The 18,847-nt window shown below is 38.6% G+C and overlaps 1 protein-coding gene across 5 annotated transcripts in view; it reads left to right on the top strand.

Annotated features, from left to right (window-relative positions):
• FHIP1A (FHF complex subunit HOOK interacting protein 1A) overlaps positions 1–17,553 on the top strand; it is a 125,246-nt gene extending 107,693 nt beyond the window's left edge. For all 5 annotated transcript variants that reach the window (XM_072121399.1, XM_072121380.1, XM_072121390.1 and 2 more), the window contains 7 exons: positions 832–999; positions 3,819–3,898; positions 5,858–6,033; positions 8,929–9,948; positions 10,466–10,644; positions 13,267–13,405; positions 15,469–17,553. In XM_072121399.1, coding sequence (XP_071977500.1) covers positions 832–999; positions 3,819–3,898; positions 5,858–6,033; positions 8,929–9,948; positions 10,466–10,644; positions 13,267–13,405; positions 15,469–15,686 — 1,980 coding nt within the window. In that variant the 3' untranslated portion in view covers positions 15,687–17,553. The remainder of the gene's footprint in view (positions 1–831; positions 1,000–3,818; positions 3,899–5,857; positions 6,034–8,928; positions 9,949–10,465; positions 10,645–13,266; positions 13,406–15,468) is intronic.
• Positions 17,554–18,847: the final 1,294 nt, after the last annotated feature.

Below are 18,847 nucleotides of genomic sequence, written 5' to 3'. Positions count from 1 at the left end.
AAATGAAGTGCTGGCTTATCTTGCCGATCTCTTGTGTATCTCGTAGACCCTGTTCTATTGATTGGTGGAGTCTCAGTGGGGGACTTCCAGTATTATGGAGCTTTTATCTTGTACCTGTTGATGAAGATAAGTGTATAAAGTGGGGAAAAAAACTTTAAAGAGATTAGAGATGTTTAGGGCACTAGTTAATTTGTTTACTTGGATGCAACTGAAGGTGTCCATACGTACAACTAACCATTTCACGTAGGAGGAGTAGAAGCATCCTTGGCAAAACACCTTCACATCTTCAGTTAGCAGCAACTCCATCCTATCTGCCTCCTGTAGCACTTAACAACTACCCTAAGAGAAAAAGAAAAGGGTGGACCACTGTGTTAGATTATCTATTGAAGTACTATATAGCATACAGCTATAATTTGTTCATTAAAGAAAATCAGCTCACCATAGTCTCCACTCATGTGCCGCCTGTGCATCATTCCCTGGTGCTCAGTCACATATCAGAAGCTTAAATGTACACCATACACAAAGACTTGTATTTCCAGCACAACACGGAAGATACACAACAAGGACCATGAGATCTGACCATGACTAAGATGTGTTAAAGTCAGAACACATGTTTTAGTATCTACCCAACAGTGTTTGCTGTTTTTGTATTTTCAATAAAGAAGTTATGTATGATGCCTTTGTTGTGGACCTTCCATGTTGTGCTGGGAACCGTCTTTGTATACAGCTATAACATGTATAGAGTGTAAAAGCTTTTTGAATTATTTTTTGGATAAAGGAAAATTTACCAATATTCTTGGAATATTATATCCTGCTTGCTTTTTATTCCAGGTAACTGTAGAGGAAGTAATGACCACAACTGCATATTTGGACCTGTTCCTGCGAAGTATCTCAGAAACAACATTGCTCAAGATTTTTCTCCGCTTTATTCTCATCTACCAGCATGAAAATGTTCAGATTCTTGACACACTGGTCAGCCGAATCAACACACCATTTAGGGTACAGTAAAATTGATAATATTTGAGCCATTTGAAGTTTGATTTGAGAAATTGGAATAGTATTAGGTGTCACTGTGTTTGTCATAAATTCCCTTTTTAGGTGCACTTGTAAGCAGTAAGCCCCTGGCAAAGGGAAACTTAAAGGGTGATTTCTAACACAAACCAAACAATAGGTCTTTATGGACCAGTGGTATAGTGTCCTAAAGCACCCTATATTTACTTACTTGAAACCTGTAGTGAACTGTAGTATAGGTGGTTTGGGCAGTAGCCTGGAGGCCCATGGTCACCCAAACCACCTACCAAATTTTACACTCAGAAGGAACTTCACCCAGGGAATCCTTGTATAGCTGTTCCTGCTCTCAACACACATGATCTCAATACACATCAAGGTCCTCAAAAGGTCCTGAAACCACAGTTTGAAAGCAAGAAAAAGAGATGCATCCTCTATTTCAGAAGAAGCTTAATTCTAGTACCATAGTGGCTATAATATTCATATAGCCCAGGGACCATGGTAGTCTTAATTGTCTCTGCTCAGGACTGCTTTTACTCGTGCCTAAATTGTATCATTTTAAAGTAAAGAAATATGTAATAAAAGCTGAACCAAGAAGTGCTGTCTCATTCCAAACTCCAACATAAAGTGGAGTAATAATCAGGGTCGGCTACAGATTTCAGTGGGCCCCTTTGCATTGAACTCGCATGGCAGCATTTGAAATTCAGAAACTAAAATAGTCTCCTTTCCTAAAATATTCCCTGGTTTATCATACCATTGTGGTTATTTTATATAAGCCCTGCTCATACCCTATGGATTCAATAGATACCGGCCACCTCACCCCTATGGATTCCTTATGGACAGCCTTATGTGGGCTCACCCCAGCAGCTCTGGGCCTCGGCACTTGCCCAGGTATGCCTAGGGCTAGTACCGGTCCTGGTAATAATAGACAAGGCAATGATAATACATGAGGACACCACTCCCACGTTCAAGCGTCTACAAATATAAGGCTATATATATAGATCTTGTCTTCATGATACATACAGCGTATGTGCGAGGAAAGCTCAGCGTCTTTCCATTCTCCTTCCTCTTGCTGAGCAACATATATGTTCAGCAGAGGCTATAATAGCCTGTGGGGGTCGCTTGCGAATGCATCTCCAACCTTTGATGAGTTCCCCATTGATTTAAGTGTCCGTATAAGGACAATAACATCACTGGAAAAACACCCTGAACATCGGCAGCAGCAAATCACTGGTCCCTGCCGAAGTCCACGCCTCCTCCCGCTTTCAGGGGGGAGGGGAGAAACATGAGTATGCACTGTACTGTATAAGATAAAGGGATACGTTCTAGCCCTCTGTTGTAAGGATTCATCTGAAATCCGCCCCAATGTTTTCGTACAGTGGAGGGCTACAATGTGTTTTGGTTTTGCATTAGTAGCCACATACCAAACCACATTATATGAGAAGATTTGGGTACAATACATATGACCTACGTACATATATTCATATTCAGTCTTGTAGTGGATGACACTTGAGCTTTCACAGACTAATATGACCCAGGCAAAAGATTTAAAGCATGCAGACTTGACACAGAGCATAATAGCCCAGTATTCAATATGCTTTACCTAATGTATGTTCTTTCTGTTGTTGGTTACAGAGAAAATGTAGATATAAATAGAGGTTTGAGTGAAATTATTTGTTCCCCTCATGTATCATCTCCAGTAATACATGTATTTACTTCAGTGTCTAAGAAGGATTGAGTTATACAGAAGAATGTTGTGATCGTGTATGATGTTGGATAAATTCCATTATGGTGTATAATAGAATCATTTGTAGATAGTGTTTTATATTTAATACGCAGAGCACGAATGCTGGGATGTGTATCTATTGTAATCATATGATCTCGGTGATTTCTTACTTTAGCTTAGAAGGTGAAGAGTGGAAGTGTGGATAAAGAGAAGTCAAATGGATTTTGGAGCCAGAATGCTATTGTTAATTAAGAGCGTGCTGCGTGTTGTGCGTGCCTATAATCCATAGCCTGGCACAGCCTGAGCAGCCAGTGCCTATTGTAATACAGATGGCCTTGTTACTGAACAATTCTACAGTCTAATAGAGTATTGGCTTAGATTGGGAAGCTCTGTACATAAAAATGAAGTAATCATGTATCCTATAAACCATGCCCTCACATAAACTAAACCAATAAACCGTATAATCCAAACATACAGAATATTAAAGAAGAGGCAATCTGGTGCGGCCCATTGTATTGCATATTATCACATCAGATTGCTGGGTTGGAGGTATTTTCCTCCTAGAGTCAATGTTTTTATACCGGATATGTTTCGAGATGCTATTGTTTTGTTGCTTTGCAAAGCATTTGGACTTCAAGATAGAATAATCTTTAAAATAGAAGAGGGTGCAGAATTTAATTAAATGTCTCCAACCAATGGCAATGACTATACTACTTAAGCATCCAATAATCTAGAGTTGTATACAGTAGTGCAGTTTGTTTGTAGTACAGAGTTGACATCGTGATGCCAGCGTATGATGCAATTTCCGCCCCTTTTCCATTATCAGGAGGCTCGTGGGGGTGGAATAAAGTTTGAAATAATTACAATTTCTGGGGTTGCACCAGTTTTCTGTTGTACAAGCCCTCATAAAGAAACCCCATTATGTGGAATCTTACAGGATCCGAAGCAGAGTAATGAGGAAACCTAAAAAGTTATGTCTAGTGGAAGATTTTATGATAATATTTCTTTTGAATACTGTTACATGACATGATCATCAAAAGCAGGTTCCATAAAAACAAAAATAGTTTTCTCCTTTCTGTTCTAGTTGTGCGTAGTATCCTTGGCAATGTTTCGAACCCTTATTGGCTTTCACTGTGAAGATGTGATGTTACAGCTCATTTTGAGGTAATGCTTCATAGTATATTGCTGAGTAAATGTAAATGTTCACCAATTAATTTGGTTCTTATCATCCTTCCTTCCCGATCATGTTAACTGTAATCTGAACATAATATGTGCAGTTGTATGGGACGCGTAAAACACAACATGACAAGTGCGTCATCGGTGGGTGACAGCGTCTCATGTGCTAAGGACAATTGAAAAACATTGACCAGGATGCACACACGGACAGAAATAGGACCCACGTTACCTCATCTCGGTAGTCTGCTCTTGCACAGGGTCTTACACAGCCTTTTCCATGAGCCCATCAAAGTGAATGGAGAAGGGTGCTAGCTGCTGAAACAATAGCTAGCACACATCCTAATATCCACATTGTTTGCAGATAGCCTCACTCTGAAATCTTATTTCTGTCTTGGGAGCATGTGAAAGAAAGGGGTAAGAATGAGTCACAGCAGCTACAGGCAAATTATATATAGAACGTGCTGAGAGGAAGATTACAGTTACATACTACCCCATTTCTTACGTACACAACACTGCACTACTGATTTATTCAAAGATGAACGAATATAAGAATGTCCATTACACAGTCTTTATATAGAATGAACACATCTTCTGAAATGTTAATTGGAGGAATCTATCTGACAAACATATTCATCTAGAATTGGGATGCAGAGTACAGCCCTGGGGGACAATTTACTGGGTCTCATCATCATTCATACTTCCCTGCACTTGTCTTATATCAGCTGCTCTTTGATAGCACATGCATGAACATGGAACAATAGACACCTGTAGGTTGTATAATGACTGGTAAATATTATTACGCCTCACAAGTATACAACTGCATGGATTATACCCACTCATTAAAGTGTGTAGTGTTCACACGCTTTTATTCTTCAAAAGTAAAAAGATATTTAAGTTAATCAAAGAACGGCTTTATTTAATGCTCGAGCCACAGCCTCCCCCCGAGAGGGAACCTTAGCTTTCTGCCCCTTTATGTCTGCTGCCTCGTTGACTTCTTACTGTGAGCAAAGTCTGCTTTTATTAATTAAAGCCTTCTTTTTATGTATAACAACAATTGGATGTAAAATATGTACCACTTTACCCTGCACACTTAGCCCTGTGCTTATTATAGAAGCTATTGAAATAATACTGCTGGCGTGCGAGAATAACAACCATCCTCCATCTTAAAGAAAGAAAGTTCCAATATTATTTGTAAATTAATTTTTTATTAATTTGATTTTAATTTTATTAATTAAAATGAATGAGCATCATCAAACGTCATCAAACTCCTCAATCCTCCCCTCCGCATAGATAGCCTAGTGCAGTGGTGGCGAACCTATGGCGCGGGTGCCAAAGGTGGCACTCAGAGCCATTTCTGTGGGCACTCAGACCATCGCTCCAGGACAGAGTTCACCAAATAGGACCAAATCCACCTGCACTCCCAGGCAACTTAAGAGATGCTGCTGAGTCTGAATTTGCCCTACTTCTTTAAACTGTATGGGTGGCCTCAGGGGGGTCGATACGATTGAAAGATGAGTAGCAATAAGTTACTGCTTAAAATGCCATGTTGGCATTTCATGGTAAATACGTGGATTTTGGTTGTAGTTTGGGCACTCGGTCTCTAGAAGGTTCGCCATCACTGGCCTAGTGGACGTGGCCGCATTCCAGAAAAAGAGATGATTATGTGCTCCTTGTGCCATAGGCCTCTATTGTAGCCGTGATCTGGTATGGCCAGATCACAACCACATATAAATGTTTGTGTGCATGTAGCCTAACATCGACATAGGGGAGTACAGCATATGTTTATTTCTTGTAGACACATACTATAAAATAAAATAAAAGAATTTGTTTTAAAAAGGTCATTATGGGCATGACCTAAAAAAAAAGTTCATTGCTCTAGATGAAACAGTTATTTACTGCACATACATTGATTTAGTTAGAAATGATCAAATGTTCTTGATTTTTCAGGTATCTCCTGCCTTGTAATCACATGATGCTCAGCCAGCGCAGTGCAGTAAAGGAACGGGACTGCTATTCCTCTGCTAAGTTTTTGGCCTTAACTCCTGACTGCTGCTTTAACACTACAGCAAATGGCGAGGATGTGGAGAAAAACTATATAATGTTGTTAAAAATAAAACAAAAAGGTAAACACTCATTGGAACCAGTATGTGATCAATAAATTGGGACACCATATCATTTGGAAATGCTATTGATTTATAAGACAAAACTTTGGTTTGTCAGAACGATCGGTTGCAAGTATGTGATTGGTGAGGATCTAACTCAAACATATCACTAGGGCAATGTTAAGCTAGAAAAATTCGGCACCTCTCATTCTAACTATTGACACTCTGCCTGGTTGGCTTCCATCATCCGTGGCACCAGAAGCATACCTAATTTGCATACCCTAAAAATAGACCATCATTGTTTTATACCTAGAGAACCCCTTAAACTGCTTTATATAATTTTACGTATGGTATCTACATTTCGGTATCATTTTTCAGCATGCTTTTATGTCTTAGAGTAAAGGGAATGACAGTTCCCTAAAGCTTTTCCTAAAGATTTAATGGCCTGTCATTTCTGTGCATAAAGCATAGGTAACACCCCCACCAATTGTAACAGGAAGGATTATTTTGCTAATGTGTCACCCAATGTATCTTGTAGATATGAATTTTGAAAAGTGCGGAAAGTCTTTTCTTCTTATATATCTTTGAAAAAAACACATAAATTCTAACTATCTTGGCCTTAAATGGTTCCGTTCAATAGCGCAGATTAAACTGCTGCCCTGTTTGTTATCTCTGGAGTGCCTGTGTATTCCAGTGTAACTTTCCTAAGGTTAAGAGGATCAGGATTCAGAACAATGGCAATAATAACTTTTTAGTTTACAATCAGCTGGATGTCAGGAGTGCATTTACCTTAGAGGAAGATGTTCACGGTGACAGGAAGCGCAATTCTTTCACGGGCTATGAGCTGGAAAAATTGCATGACGCTTATAGGAGATTTAAAAATTTTTGTGCACTTGAATCAGATGAAAAACCCCGGCATACTTATAACTACATGAATACTTCCTTCAACCTTCTCCCTGAGGAATTTTTGAAAATGTATGACCTGGTGATCTGATTAGAGAATAGCAATAGACCATGCTCATCATTTTGTCTTGCTTATCTTGTGTACATTTATCTTTACATATATTTTTCCTTTTCTTTATATTTTGTGATCATGTCCATTCAAACCCAATGATGCATTATTAATTTTTCCTTTATCTTGTCAGCAGAGTAAATTACTTTTGCACAGAGTTATTGTGAAAGATACACCAGAATGCCTCTCTACATTTGTTTTTCATTCCTTATGATAGCAAGCAGAAAAAAACACACAAAATTAAAACTGAATTCTGGCTCTACCAGACATGGGGGAATAGCTAACTAAAATGGATATGATTTGGCGAGAATGTGGAGTAAATCAAGGTGTGCCACAAGAGACACTGGTCTGTTACATCCACTGAAACTCATTCCCCCCATGGCCATGCTGCACTGGGCCCGAAAAGCAATTCCTGTTGAGTTTTAAAAGGCTGAAGTTCCCATGTTAAAAATGTGCTCAAGCAATCATGAACATTCCTTGTTAAAGGCTCCTAACTTGCTAGGGGTATGTGGTTCTGTAGGTATCGGATTCTTATGATTTTGACCCTGTCTTTACTTTACGGCTATATCTCATTCCTGTATTTTTGCTTTTTTAAATATCTGTGTAAGGGCACATTCACATGGCAGTCTGCGGGGACGTACATGCGGCCGCAAATTTTCCCATAGACGGCAATAGCGGCGTGCCGCAGATGCGGTGCCACACATGTGTGGCACCCATCCGGCCCGCACACCGCAAAAAGATAGAGCATGCTCTATCTTTTGGTGTGTGTGCGGCCGTGCGCCGCTATTCTCTATGGAGGGAGGAGGGGCCGCCTCCTCCTCCTCTCCAGCACACGGCGGTATGCCCACACGGCGGGCATACCGCTGTATGAATGTACCCTAAATCTGTGTTTTTGTGACTACAAGGATAAGAGGCCACTAATATTGAAGGGTTTGTAAGTGGTTAAATAAGTGAACTTGCCCATTTTCTTTATTGGGCATCAGTCATCTGGTTCAAGGAAACTTTTACTCAAGTTTGAAGTGGAAGCAAGTAGTGAGATTTGGACGCGTACTTGAGGGAAAACATTTACGTTTTGGTAAATAAAATTAAAAGAGCTCTCCAGGCAAATATTTTATACTATGTTATGTTTACATTAGGTTTTTACTGTAGGCGTGCATATCTCACATAGAATCAGAGAACACCCCCTAGTCATGCTTCCTTTATCTCTATTTAAAACCCAAATGACCAATCAAAATAAGACAAATAAACAATCTTGAAAATGAACTGGGCATGATAATAAAGTGAGGCTGGTCCTGTAGTTTATTAAATCACTAAGTCAGAATAGTTAATTCCATTTGCCTTGGGATGGAAAACCCTCTGGTGACATAAAAACCAAATATATAGCTACAGAAACCGTTGTGTCTTCATACACAAATGTGAGCAAAATAACACAGTACTTCAGACTTGCCCAGATATCATACAGACTACGGTAATACATAAATACATTATTATTAGTAGTATTCTATAAAGGGACAGTGTGGAGGTGATATAAATAGCAATTTACGTGTAATTCAAAGTGCGTCACATCATGTCATTAGGCTTTCTGAAAGTCATGCTTGGTATTTAGGCGGTTGTCTTTCAAGGTAGCAAAAAGTGGCAATGTTTTCCTTGTCCCATCCTGGAAAACATATTTGCATATGTCCCAATTAAGTTTAGTAAATGCTGCATAATTGATACCATTATTTGTACCTCCCACATGTATAGTAAACTCTGCTACAGGTATATTATCCAATATAATCAAAGTTATAATACAGTACTTATAGATAACATTTTAAACAAAAAATATCTAATATATTTTTGGGGGGATGGGTGTGGTTGAAGGCAGTGAAATGATTTGACAACATGTTGTGAATTGTGTTTTCCAGACACCAGTGAATCGAATTCATCATCAGGTTCATATGAAGCAGAGTCCATTTTCCCAGAGGAATACATGGATACTGTAGATGCAAGCTACCTTAAGTACCTTTGTGAAGCTGAAGAAAATATCCTTCGGTGTGCAGAAGACTGTAAAGTTTGGTCAGCCCCATATGATGGGGAAAAGCCAGACCCAGAAACTTCCTTTCAAGCTCTACTAGAAAACAGTTTTCGAAGAGGAGACTTTCCTACCTTTAGAGGTGGAAGAAGACAGCAGATAGGTTCCTTCTCTTCTGAAATTCCTTCTATTGGAGGAAAACAGCAAGATGACCTTGAATGGGATGACAGTTATGACACAGGGATATCTCCAGACTCAGGAACCAGTTCACCCCAACCACCTCAAGACTCTGTGTTACCCCCGGAACCCCCAAAACATATCCAAGAAATGAAAAAGAATGCAATAATGTTCATAAAAGGGACATACAATGAAGAAGATGACTTTGATAATGATGCAATGGTTTACATGTTATGTGCTGAAAAAGATTCTGTTGAAACACAAGTGGGAAAAAATGAAGACGTTTCCGATAAAAATCCAGCAACTGATGTGAATCATAAAGAGCAGAATTCCAAGGCTCAGGAAACTAGGAATATAGTGCGAAATAATAAAAAAAACTCAAGTCTTAATGAAAATGCATTAAAACAACAACTTCCTCAAAGCCATAAGGATTCTCTAAAGCTAAAACTTGACTTCTCTTGTGAGGAAGATTCTGACTTTAGTAGGAAACCAATGAGTCCAGACAGTGAAGAATTTATGGCTCAATGTGATGAAATCATAAATGGACTCAACACTTCATCAGATGATGCTCCAATTTCTCCTGCTCCTGAAAGTGTTTCTGTTCCTGATGAGGATGAGTTTGAAAAGTATTCTCTAAACACACCATCCACTGAAATAATACCATCGCCATTTGGGCCAAAGGATGTGACAGTCTCTTCAAATTACTCTTCTAGGACCCAAGCAGCTCCATTTACAGGTAGAGAAGTTGTCATCAGAATTGCAAGAATATTTCTATTCTGTGTTACTCTACAGGAACAATACACAATCCATAGACAGAGCACAGAGTCAGAAGCAGATGGCTCTGTGCTCTTTGCAGTGGCCATGTGCTGTTACTGTAGGCTCAGCTCCCATTGAAATGAATTGTGTTATGATGGTTCCAAACAGCTGATCATTGCAAGGCTGGTTGTTGGCCTCCAGCTTTGAGATGACTTAAAGATAGGCCATCCTGAAAATCATGGAACATTCCTTTAAAATTTTCACCCTTTCCCTTTTTCAATTCTTTTTCCCATTCATTCTTTCTCATTTACTTTGGTTTTCGATTATATTGGGCTATAAAAAGTATAGTCATATTACAATTACAGTTGAAGATACAGATTAGGCCTAGTTCACACATTGCATTGTATTTTATAATATTGTATCTTGTATTATTATATTGTTCTTTTTTTTGTTTTATCAGGAGATAACATTTTTTATCTTTATCATTTCTCTATCAGGACCTTTCATCAGTGTTGTTTTGTCAAAATTAGAGAACATGCTTGAGAACTCCTTACATGTTAACTTATTGTTACTGGGGATCATTACACAACTTTCCAGTTACCCTCAGCCTCTCATCCGTTCCTTCCTTCTCAACACAAACATGGTCTTCCAGCCCAGCGTACGCTCTCTCTACCAGGTACTGTGAAATCATATAGCTGGTATAAACCTCAAGAACATATAGATACTTTAAATGCTCAGCCACTTTCAGATTCTAATGTGCAGCGATGGCTACCACCTTATTTGTAAGAGCTGTGTGAATCATGGCGAAATTGAAATTCAGTTCAACTCACTGTTCCATTCTGATAACCTGCAGGGTATAAATGGATCACAGTAGTTGGCCAGTGGATTTGTACTCTAAACTTGTAATGAAGTAGGTCTGATATGTTTATATAAAGTATATTTTTTAAATATATTTGAAAACATATACTGGACATCTGTATGAAACAAAATTGCATACAGTCTCTGAAAAATCTAATATCTTTAGAGAACTGATTCATCATGGGAAATATTTTCTAGGTATGGAAACAGTTAATCATTTGCCTGTTTTATCTTTCTCTCAATTTGATGGACAACTGATGGCTTTCAGATATTCTGCTCACTACAGGAGAAAGTGCAGATACAAGGCATGGGGAAGCTGCTTTATTTATTGAATTATATTACTAAGTTTCTATTATCACCTGCTTCATTCATTTCTGCAATAAAATAAACTGTTCCAAAGGTTTAGTTACACTTCAAGGATTATCGAAATATATCCTGAATGCAAATATTGTAATTTATTTATGAATCCACATTGCTTCACATTAAGTTTAGTTTTTTATTATATTGCTATGTTCTGCCCTGACCATACACAATCACCCACCACCCAAGCCATTAAGGGCTTTTGGCCATATGTTTTTCACATAGTTTTCAATCAGATCTGGTCTATGGTTTTAATGTGACTCGCATTCTTGATGATACAAAATAACAGATGAATGACAAATAACTAAAAAAAACATCAATTGTTAAAAGTTGTAAATAACATATACTGTAAAGCATGGGTGTTTTTTTAACTAGAAAAATTGATTTATGGTGGCAGATGCACTTTAATGGCTATTGCAATTTTTTATGGTGGAGGAAGAGAACAAATGTTCTCCAAATAATCGGAGTACAGTGAAGGTTTGTCACATCTCCGTGAAGTACACATTACCTTTCTATTACTCCAGTCCCTCCTTTCTGTTCTGTAGATGGACACCTACTACACAACCACAACAAAATGCGTCTATCTATTTCATAATGGACACAGAGGAGAACAAAATAAGTAAACCTCAGTGCACAAAATGTTCTGCCAACTCATAATCTGTTGACATGACAGACTCTCTTAAAACCCTTCAATACATTGCAGGCCTAAAAGCATTGAGCGGTCAGAAATACCGTCATTTTTATACATTTTTCATGGTGAAATATTTTTAAGTGGTTACCGTATATTTTAGTTTTCATGTCACATATATCAAATGACATGAAATATATATTTATATCTACAACCATTCAATATACAATATATATATGTCCAATAAAGAAGGCAGCACACCCAGTAAAGTGGAAAAAGTGAGCTTTTTTCATGGCTGATTGAAGCTGAAACGTTGCACATGAGGTGAAATAAACTCCCTTTTTTAACTTTATTAAAGGTGCTGTCTTCTTTTAACGACTTTTCAATTCTGTACTTTCTTAGGGTAAGGCTTAAGGATAACACTCTATCTCTTTATTTTTTCAACTGACTGTGCTGCTGTTTTTATAATTTTATATCATAAAACCCTACAATTTTTATGATGAATGCTACATATAAAAATCAGAGAGGAGCGTCCACCAGAGCATCAAAAGATCCTCTGATGACCCTAAGTACAGTAGAACCTTATAATGTTATTCACAAATATTATGTTATCTTATCAATATATCCTATGGTGATGTACAGGCTCATTGAAGATCGAGGTTGGGCCTATGATACCCCTGTCAAAAACTGATAATAATAGTTTGAGACCTCCAGATTATTGCTCTGTAATCTATTTTGTAAAATGTTCACCAGAGACAATGATACAATAACACCTTTGTTATAATAATAATAAATCTTTGTTTATAAATCGCTGCCATATTCCATCACTATCATCTAAATCATCTAGTTCATATACAAACCCAATAAGACATTGCACAGTGATAAAATTGTCATCAGTTGAAACAGCAGCAACGACATATATCATGTAACACAATAGATATTATATAGAATATTGCAATGTCATTGACATACGGACATGTCATTGTTTTCATCATGTTTATTGTGACTGACAAATGAAAAGTATACTGCTCCGGTATTGCCATTAGGCTACAGGTTTTCTAGTGACTTGTGGCTGTTGTTAGAAAAAAAAATCCCATCATGTACTATGGTATATGATAAAATCCCACAACACCTGGCACTGTGCCCTCAGCTCAGGTTTGGAGAGGTTATAGCTGAGGAGGTAGAGCTGAATTCCAATGATCATTTAGTCTCAGGTCTCGGGATGTCAAGTAGGACGCCAGTTATATTAGCGACTTCATCATGACACAGACACTTGCTTCCTCAGCTCCTTCAGGCTCAGTCTCTTCTGGGACTTTGGAGGCTATTTGTTGCAAAATGGCTCATTCATCACCTGAAGAAATCAACTCAACCCCACTTCTAAACATCGGAGCAGAAAAGTAATTTCAGCTAAGAAAACCATAAATGACATATATTTTCCCTCTTCGTTTGCAGGTTCTGGCCTCTGTCAAACACAAAATTGAACAATTTGCTTCCGAAGAGAAAAATTTTCCAGCGCTACTGGCTGAAGCTCAACAATACCTGCTGGCCCGTGTGAACATGAGCCAAGGATCGACGGATGTGCTAACCAAAGGTATTACACCATAAGGCCATTAACTTGGTGCACGTGAAATAGCCAAAAAGAACCTATATAATATACACAAAACTTAGGTTAACTATATTGCACTACATCACAGATGACAAGGTGCAAATGTTGTTTGATACTGTAATGTACCATCTAGTGATAGAAGCTTTCTTTACCTATTGTCACTGATTTCACTTACATCACATATTCTCTGTATGTAATATACAGTATACCCCCAGCCATACAATATAGGATTGATATAGGGAAATGCATTATAGTATATCTTATCTGACTCTCGTAGCTTGACAGCAGAAGCCTTCTTTGTAATGGAGAGTGCATTTGCATGCAGACAGGCATTTCTAGTATTGAAGCTCTTTATTATTCCAGACATCACTTTGTCGTAGTTATTGCGGCTGTTATTATTATTATTATGTCTTTTTGCTGTGCAGTGATTACCTTCGGCAGTATCTTTCTTTCTCAGACTAGCTCCATATCTTTGACAAATGCCTGGTTTGCAGGTTATAGCTGTCTTGTAACTCTCTGCTAGTTCTTCACACTTCTTGAACTGCAAGGCTTCGTGTGCTAGCAATGAATAGGCAATCAGAATATAAATCTCATAGTCCTACAGTAGCAGGAGCTGTCAGGATTCCCAGAACTTTCTAACTTTTCTGCACTTCAGTAATACTCTGCATTACTTATGTATCCTGTGCCAATTCACTTACCTCTACTTTATCTGAAAAAGGTAAAGGAAACCTACCACTTAAACTAACCTTAACAAAGCACCACCAATGCTTTACAGAGGTTCAAATATTTGTAGCAGGTATCCCTTTATTACAGATATTACCCTGCTCATTGTGTATAAAAATGACTTTAATATTTATGCAAATGAGGCTCTTCCGGGCTCTGGCACATGCACGCTATGTCCGTTCAATGCACTGCCCCCTGCTGCTCTCTGTGACTGCTGCTCTGCACAGGCACAGTGTAAATGTAGCAGATAACAGTGGGGTGGGGGTAGATGAAGCAGCAAAACCACAAACAGTACCTTTTAGATGTCTTCATACATGTTCCACTATGGGATTAGAGCCAGCATTGTTCTACTAAAGACTTTTTTTATATCCTCTGTTCCAGTCATGAGGGTGGGGAGCTGCAGTATAAAGTCTGTTTACCCCACCTCCTCACTGATGCTGGCACTGCTCACCCAGGCCCCCATCATGAATGAGAGAGACATGTGACTCTCCGAAGACAATTCCTGGTGGCAGCCAGGTCTCTCTCATCCCCCACCTTTCTGAGGGAGTGGTTAATGATGTAGCAGTGCTGAGTCAAAGCCATTGTTTGTCTCTCTCAATGTTCCAGCAACAGATTGTGTACAACTTCCTACTTCCCCTGAAGTTGAACATTAAGGAAGATGTATATATCTGTAGTTGAATATTGGCACACAGTCCCTAAGTACGTAACTGAACAACCTGAAACTGTCATTTCTAACAGTATCAACCTATGTAGGGAAACACATTCCACTGGAGTTGCCAATTTGCTCATAAATTACGTGGAGAAATAACAGAAGAAGATCTAAACAAATTACTATAACAATAAAAAATTTTTAATTAACAATTATTTACTAACACAGACACGTCCTCTTTTAATTGTTTATTCTGCAAGTTAGCAGGCAACTAGTCATGTATATTATTACTTTATGGCTCTATGTTTACTCTCGGTAGAAGCCTATCCGCCTTTATTTAGTTCAATCTTGCGGTGGAAGCAATAATAATTTGATAATCCAGTTATCCTACTACTAGAAGACAGGATAGTAAACATGCTTTACGATAGGTTGTTAACATGGAATAAAGTTGTGATAACAGGTGTAAATATTAAAATACTGTTTCATTATGGTTGTTTATTGCCAGACACAACTCTTGTTCAGGAACCTTAGTCATAACTTCTATTTTATTAGTAATTTTACTTTCCAGTGACTTTTTACATGCCGATATTAAATGAGTTACATGCAATTTGATGCAATTAGGATTCTAAAATGTCTAATTAAGTTTATTGCTCTAACAACAGTTATTTTTTGACAGATAATTTTCCGGGGACTGGAAACCAGGAAGTAGGTTTTGGAGAACATTCACACGCTCTAGTACAGAGGAATAAGCTATCGGCCCCACTTTCCGCGGCCTCCACTCGCACTAGAAATGCTGTGCTTGCAGCTGCCATATTTCCGGAATTCCTAAAAGAACTTGCAGCGCTAGCGCAACAACACTCCGTGTTATATTATGTGATTGGGGACTGTTTGTAGCACTTTGCTATTTTGTGTAGATCTCAACTATCATTTTAAAGTTTTTATGCTATTTTTTTGTTTTAAATGAAGATGATCTATTTTCTTAGAGTTATAACGGTAATGTGATATATTCCTTTATCATAAGATGCTTTTTACTACTTCCTGTAATACTTGATAGGAAACGGGCTTTTTGGTCCTGGTTACTGTGGTGGTTGTACTTCCTATGTGGGTTAAATATTTATGGGTCATATATTGCTTTTCTGTGATGCTCTGTGTCTCTGCTTTATTACCAAATAAGGCTATGTTCACATTTGCATTGTGGGTTCTGTTTGTAATTGAAACCCTTCATTTTGACAGGAAACAGATGTAACCCATATTTGCAGATGTAAGCATAGCCTAAAACAGGTTATCTCTTTAGAAAGAAAAATCTTTCTCAAAATAGAAGCCACCAGATTTTTGTTGAGCCTTGACGTCACCGTAGGAAACATGGAGTATTATCAGGTGGAATTCAGTTGTATGAGCATCTATTATTATGGATAGAGCCCACCACATAAAGTTATCTTCACATAAAGGTGCTATCTGTTTATAGAAGATTTCGCTAAATTACTAGGCTGTCATGATAATCATTTTGCTGATTATGGGTCTCTTCACTTGTCCATGGATGAGTACCATAATGAAGTCAGAGCTCCCGACTTAAGGAGACTCGACTTACAGATGACCCCTAGTTACAGACGGACCCCTCTGATCCCTGTGACCTCTGGTAAAGCACTCTGAATGCTTTTTCTTTAGTCCCAGGCTGCAATGATCAGTTGTAAGGTGTCTGTAATGAAGTTTTATTGATAATAATGGGACAAAACTGTCACTGGGATAAAAACATTATCTGGAGCTACGTTTATAAAAATACACCAGTTCTACTTACATCCAAATTTACCTTAAGAGCAAGCTTAAAGAACCTATCTTGTACATAACCCAGGGACTGCCTGTATACTCTTTTACAAATATAATATTATAAATTACAGACCCCTATTATAAAACTAAGCAAGTGCTCTATTATAAACCAATGTGGGAAGAAGAAAACGGCCAATGTATCTGATGGATCTTGCACTTACAATAAATGATGTGCCTTTAATAAAGGGTGCACAGCACTCTCCATACCATGTTCATACCCTGTGAGACTGAAAAATTTTTTTACAAATAATTATAGTTTTCCTGATTTGAGGAGAACAAATCTTGGACAGACAGCTTTTATAAACAAGGTTCTGATATGACAAAAATGTATGAATTTATGCAGGTTGTAACCTGGAACAAGTAGTGTAACAGGGTGGCACATGCTTGACTGTGTTATCCTGGGTCTACACTCAGGAGGGTGGTAATATCTGCGGAGGACTACAGTAGCAGGCATGTGAATATGAATTTATCAAATATCATGCATATGCTGCTGAATTCATACACCACTACTGCTGAAGATTTTTGTTTTTTTACAAAGGAATTCAACCCTTTTTAATTCATGGTGAACCCGAAGAAAAAGCTTCATTTTACATATGTAATACAAGGCTGTAGGTTACCTAGACTGTCTGTTTCACATCCATGTACAACTGCATCTCTATAGAAGTTGTAGAAATGTTTCTATATTTTAGGGCTTATTTCCACAAACAATCTTCTTGTCCAAGTGCTATCCATTTTTGCAGTGAACCCATACAAATAGATTGTATGTCCATTGTAAGAACATTACTCAATGGGGCACATCTAAGGGCTTTGCGCCAACGTTCTTTCTAGAGCAGTGGTGGCGAACCTATGGCACGGGTGCCAGAGGTGGCACTCGGAGCCATTTCTGTGGGAACTCAGACCATCACCCCACGACAGAGTTCACCAAATAGGACCAAATCTTCCAGCAGTCCCAGGCAATTTAAGAGAAGCTGCTCTCAGCGCTATTTTAAAGCGACACGTCATTGGCCTTTTTGAACTGTAGGAAAAGTGAGAAGGTGTGGACAGCGCTGCATTATCTGTGGAGGTCATCTTGCTGGACCCACCATTCTTTCTATACAGAGATCTTGGAGAGAAGCTACAATGAGAGTCTGAATTTGCCCTCCTTCTTTCAACTGTATTGGTGGCCTCAGGCGGCTGATACGATTGAAAGATGTGGAAGATCAGGTAGCAAGTAACTGCTTAAAATACCATGTTGGCACTTCACGCTAAATAAGTAAATTTTGGTTGTAGTTTGGGCACTCGGTCTCCAAAAGGTTCACCATCACTGTTCTAGAGGAAAATACTTGCACAGGTATTTAAGAAGTGTCTGCACCAGCTGCACTAGTCATCATGTGACATAAATTTCTGCCCTGAAGGGGGTGTTCTGGTGCTCAGTCAGACTGTGCGCCCGATTTAACATTCAAAGTCCAACAGAATTGTGTTAAAGGTGCACCAAAAGAAAGTGGTGCACTCTGTCGGGGCAGTGCAGGAAAGTGACAGATTTATGCACAATGTGCGGCAGAAATCCTGAATCCTCTGCCCCCTGCACACTACACAGGCAAACTGCCTGTGTAGACTGTATTGTTCTTAGTAAATGCACCCCAATGTCTTATTCTGGTGTGTTGTTTTGGAACAGATTCACCCGCTTTAGTTTATTGGTGAGGGAAAAAAAAATAACACATTGATCAAATTTATATGCTATAAAAAAATTTTTTACACCTTGCCAAACTACTTCTTGAAAATGGGAAAAAAAAAAGTGCACTTGTTTAAATGAACACACAGAAACCACATGGGGGAATATATTCTGGTCGCATCCTGCACAAGTTGTGATTCTCTCCCACCAGTGCACCGTGAACCCAATATACTAAGAGTCTCTGATCACTTGGTATATCAGGTGCGTGACTGAATTCTACGCCAGATACAGCCTGCTGTATAATTCTGCGATAGTCTGCACCAGAATGCTGCCACAAGCTATAGCAAGAGTCCAGCGTCATTACCATTTTAGGGTGTAAATAGCATCCAGGACATGTGTCCCTTATTTAAAACATACTCCATTCTTTTATAAGTGAGTCCCAGGTAATTATCTACAGTACATTCCATTACAGTGTATCTGGAGTTCCTACCTCATTACCGCCAATCACAACCTTTACTAGCCAGAGAGGCTCATTTACCATCATAGCTGGACCCTCTTGGGCTCGGCCCCATAGATTCTT

This window comes from Engystomops pustulosus, chromosome 1 (genome assembly GCF_040894005.1).
Source record: "Engystomops pustulosus chromosome 1, aEngPut4.maternal, whole genome shotgun sequence".
Classification (NCBI taxonomy): Eukaryota; Metazoa; Chordata; class Amphibia; order Anura; family Leptodactylidae; genus Engystomops; species Engystomops pustulosus.
This window is presented reverse-complemented; position numbering and strand designations above follow the sequence as displayed.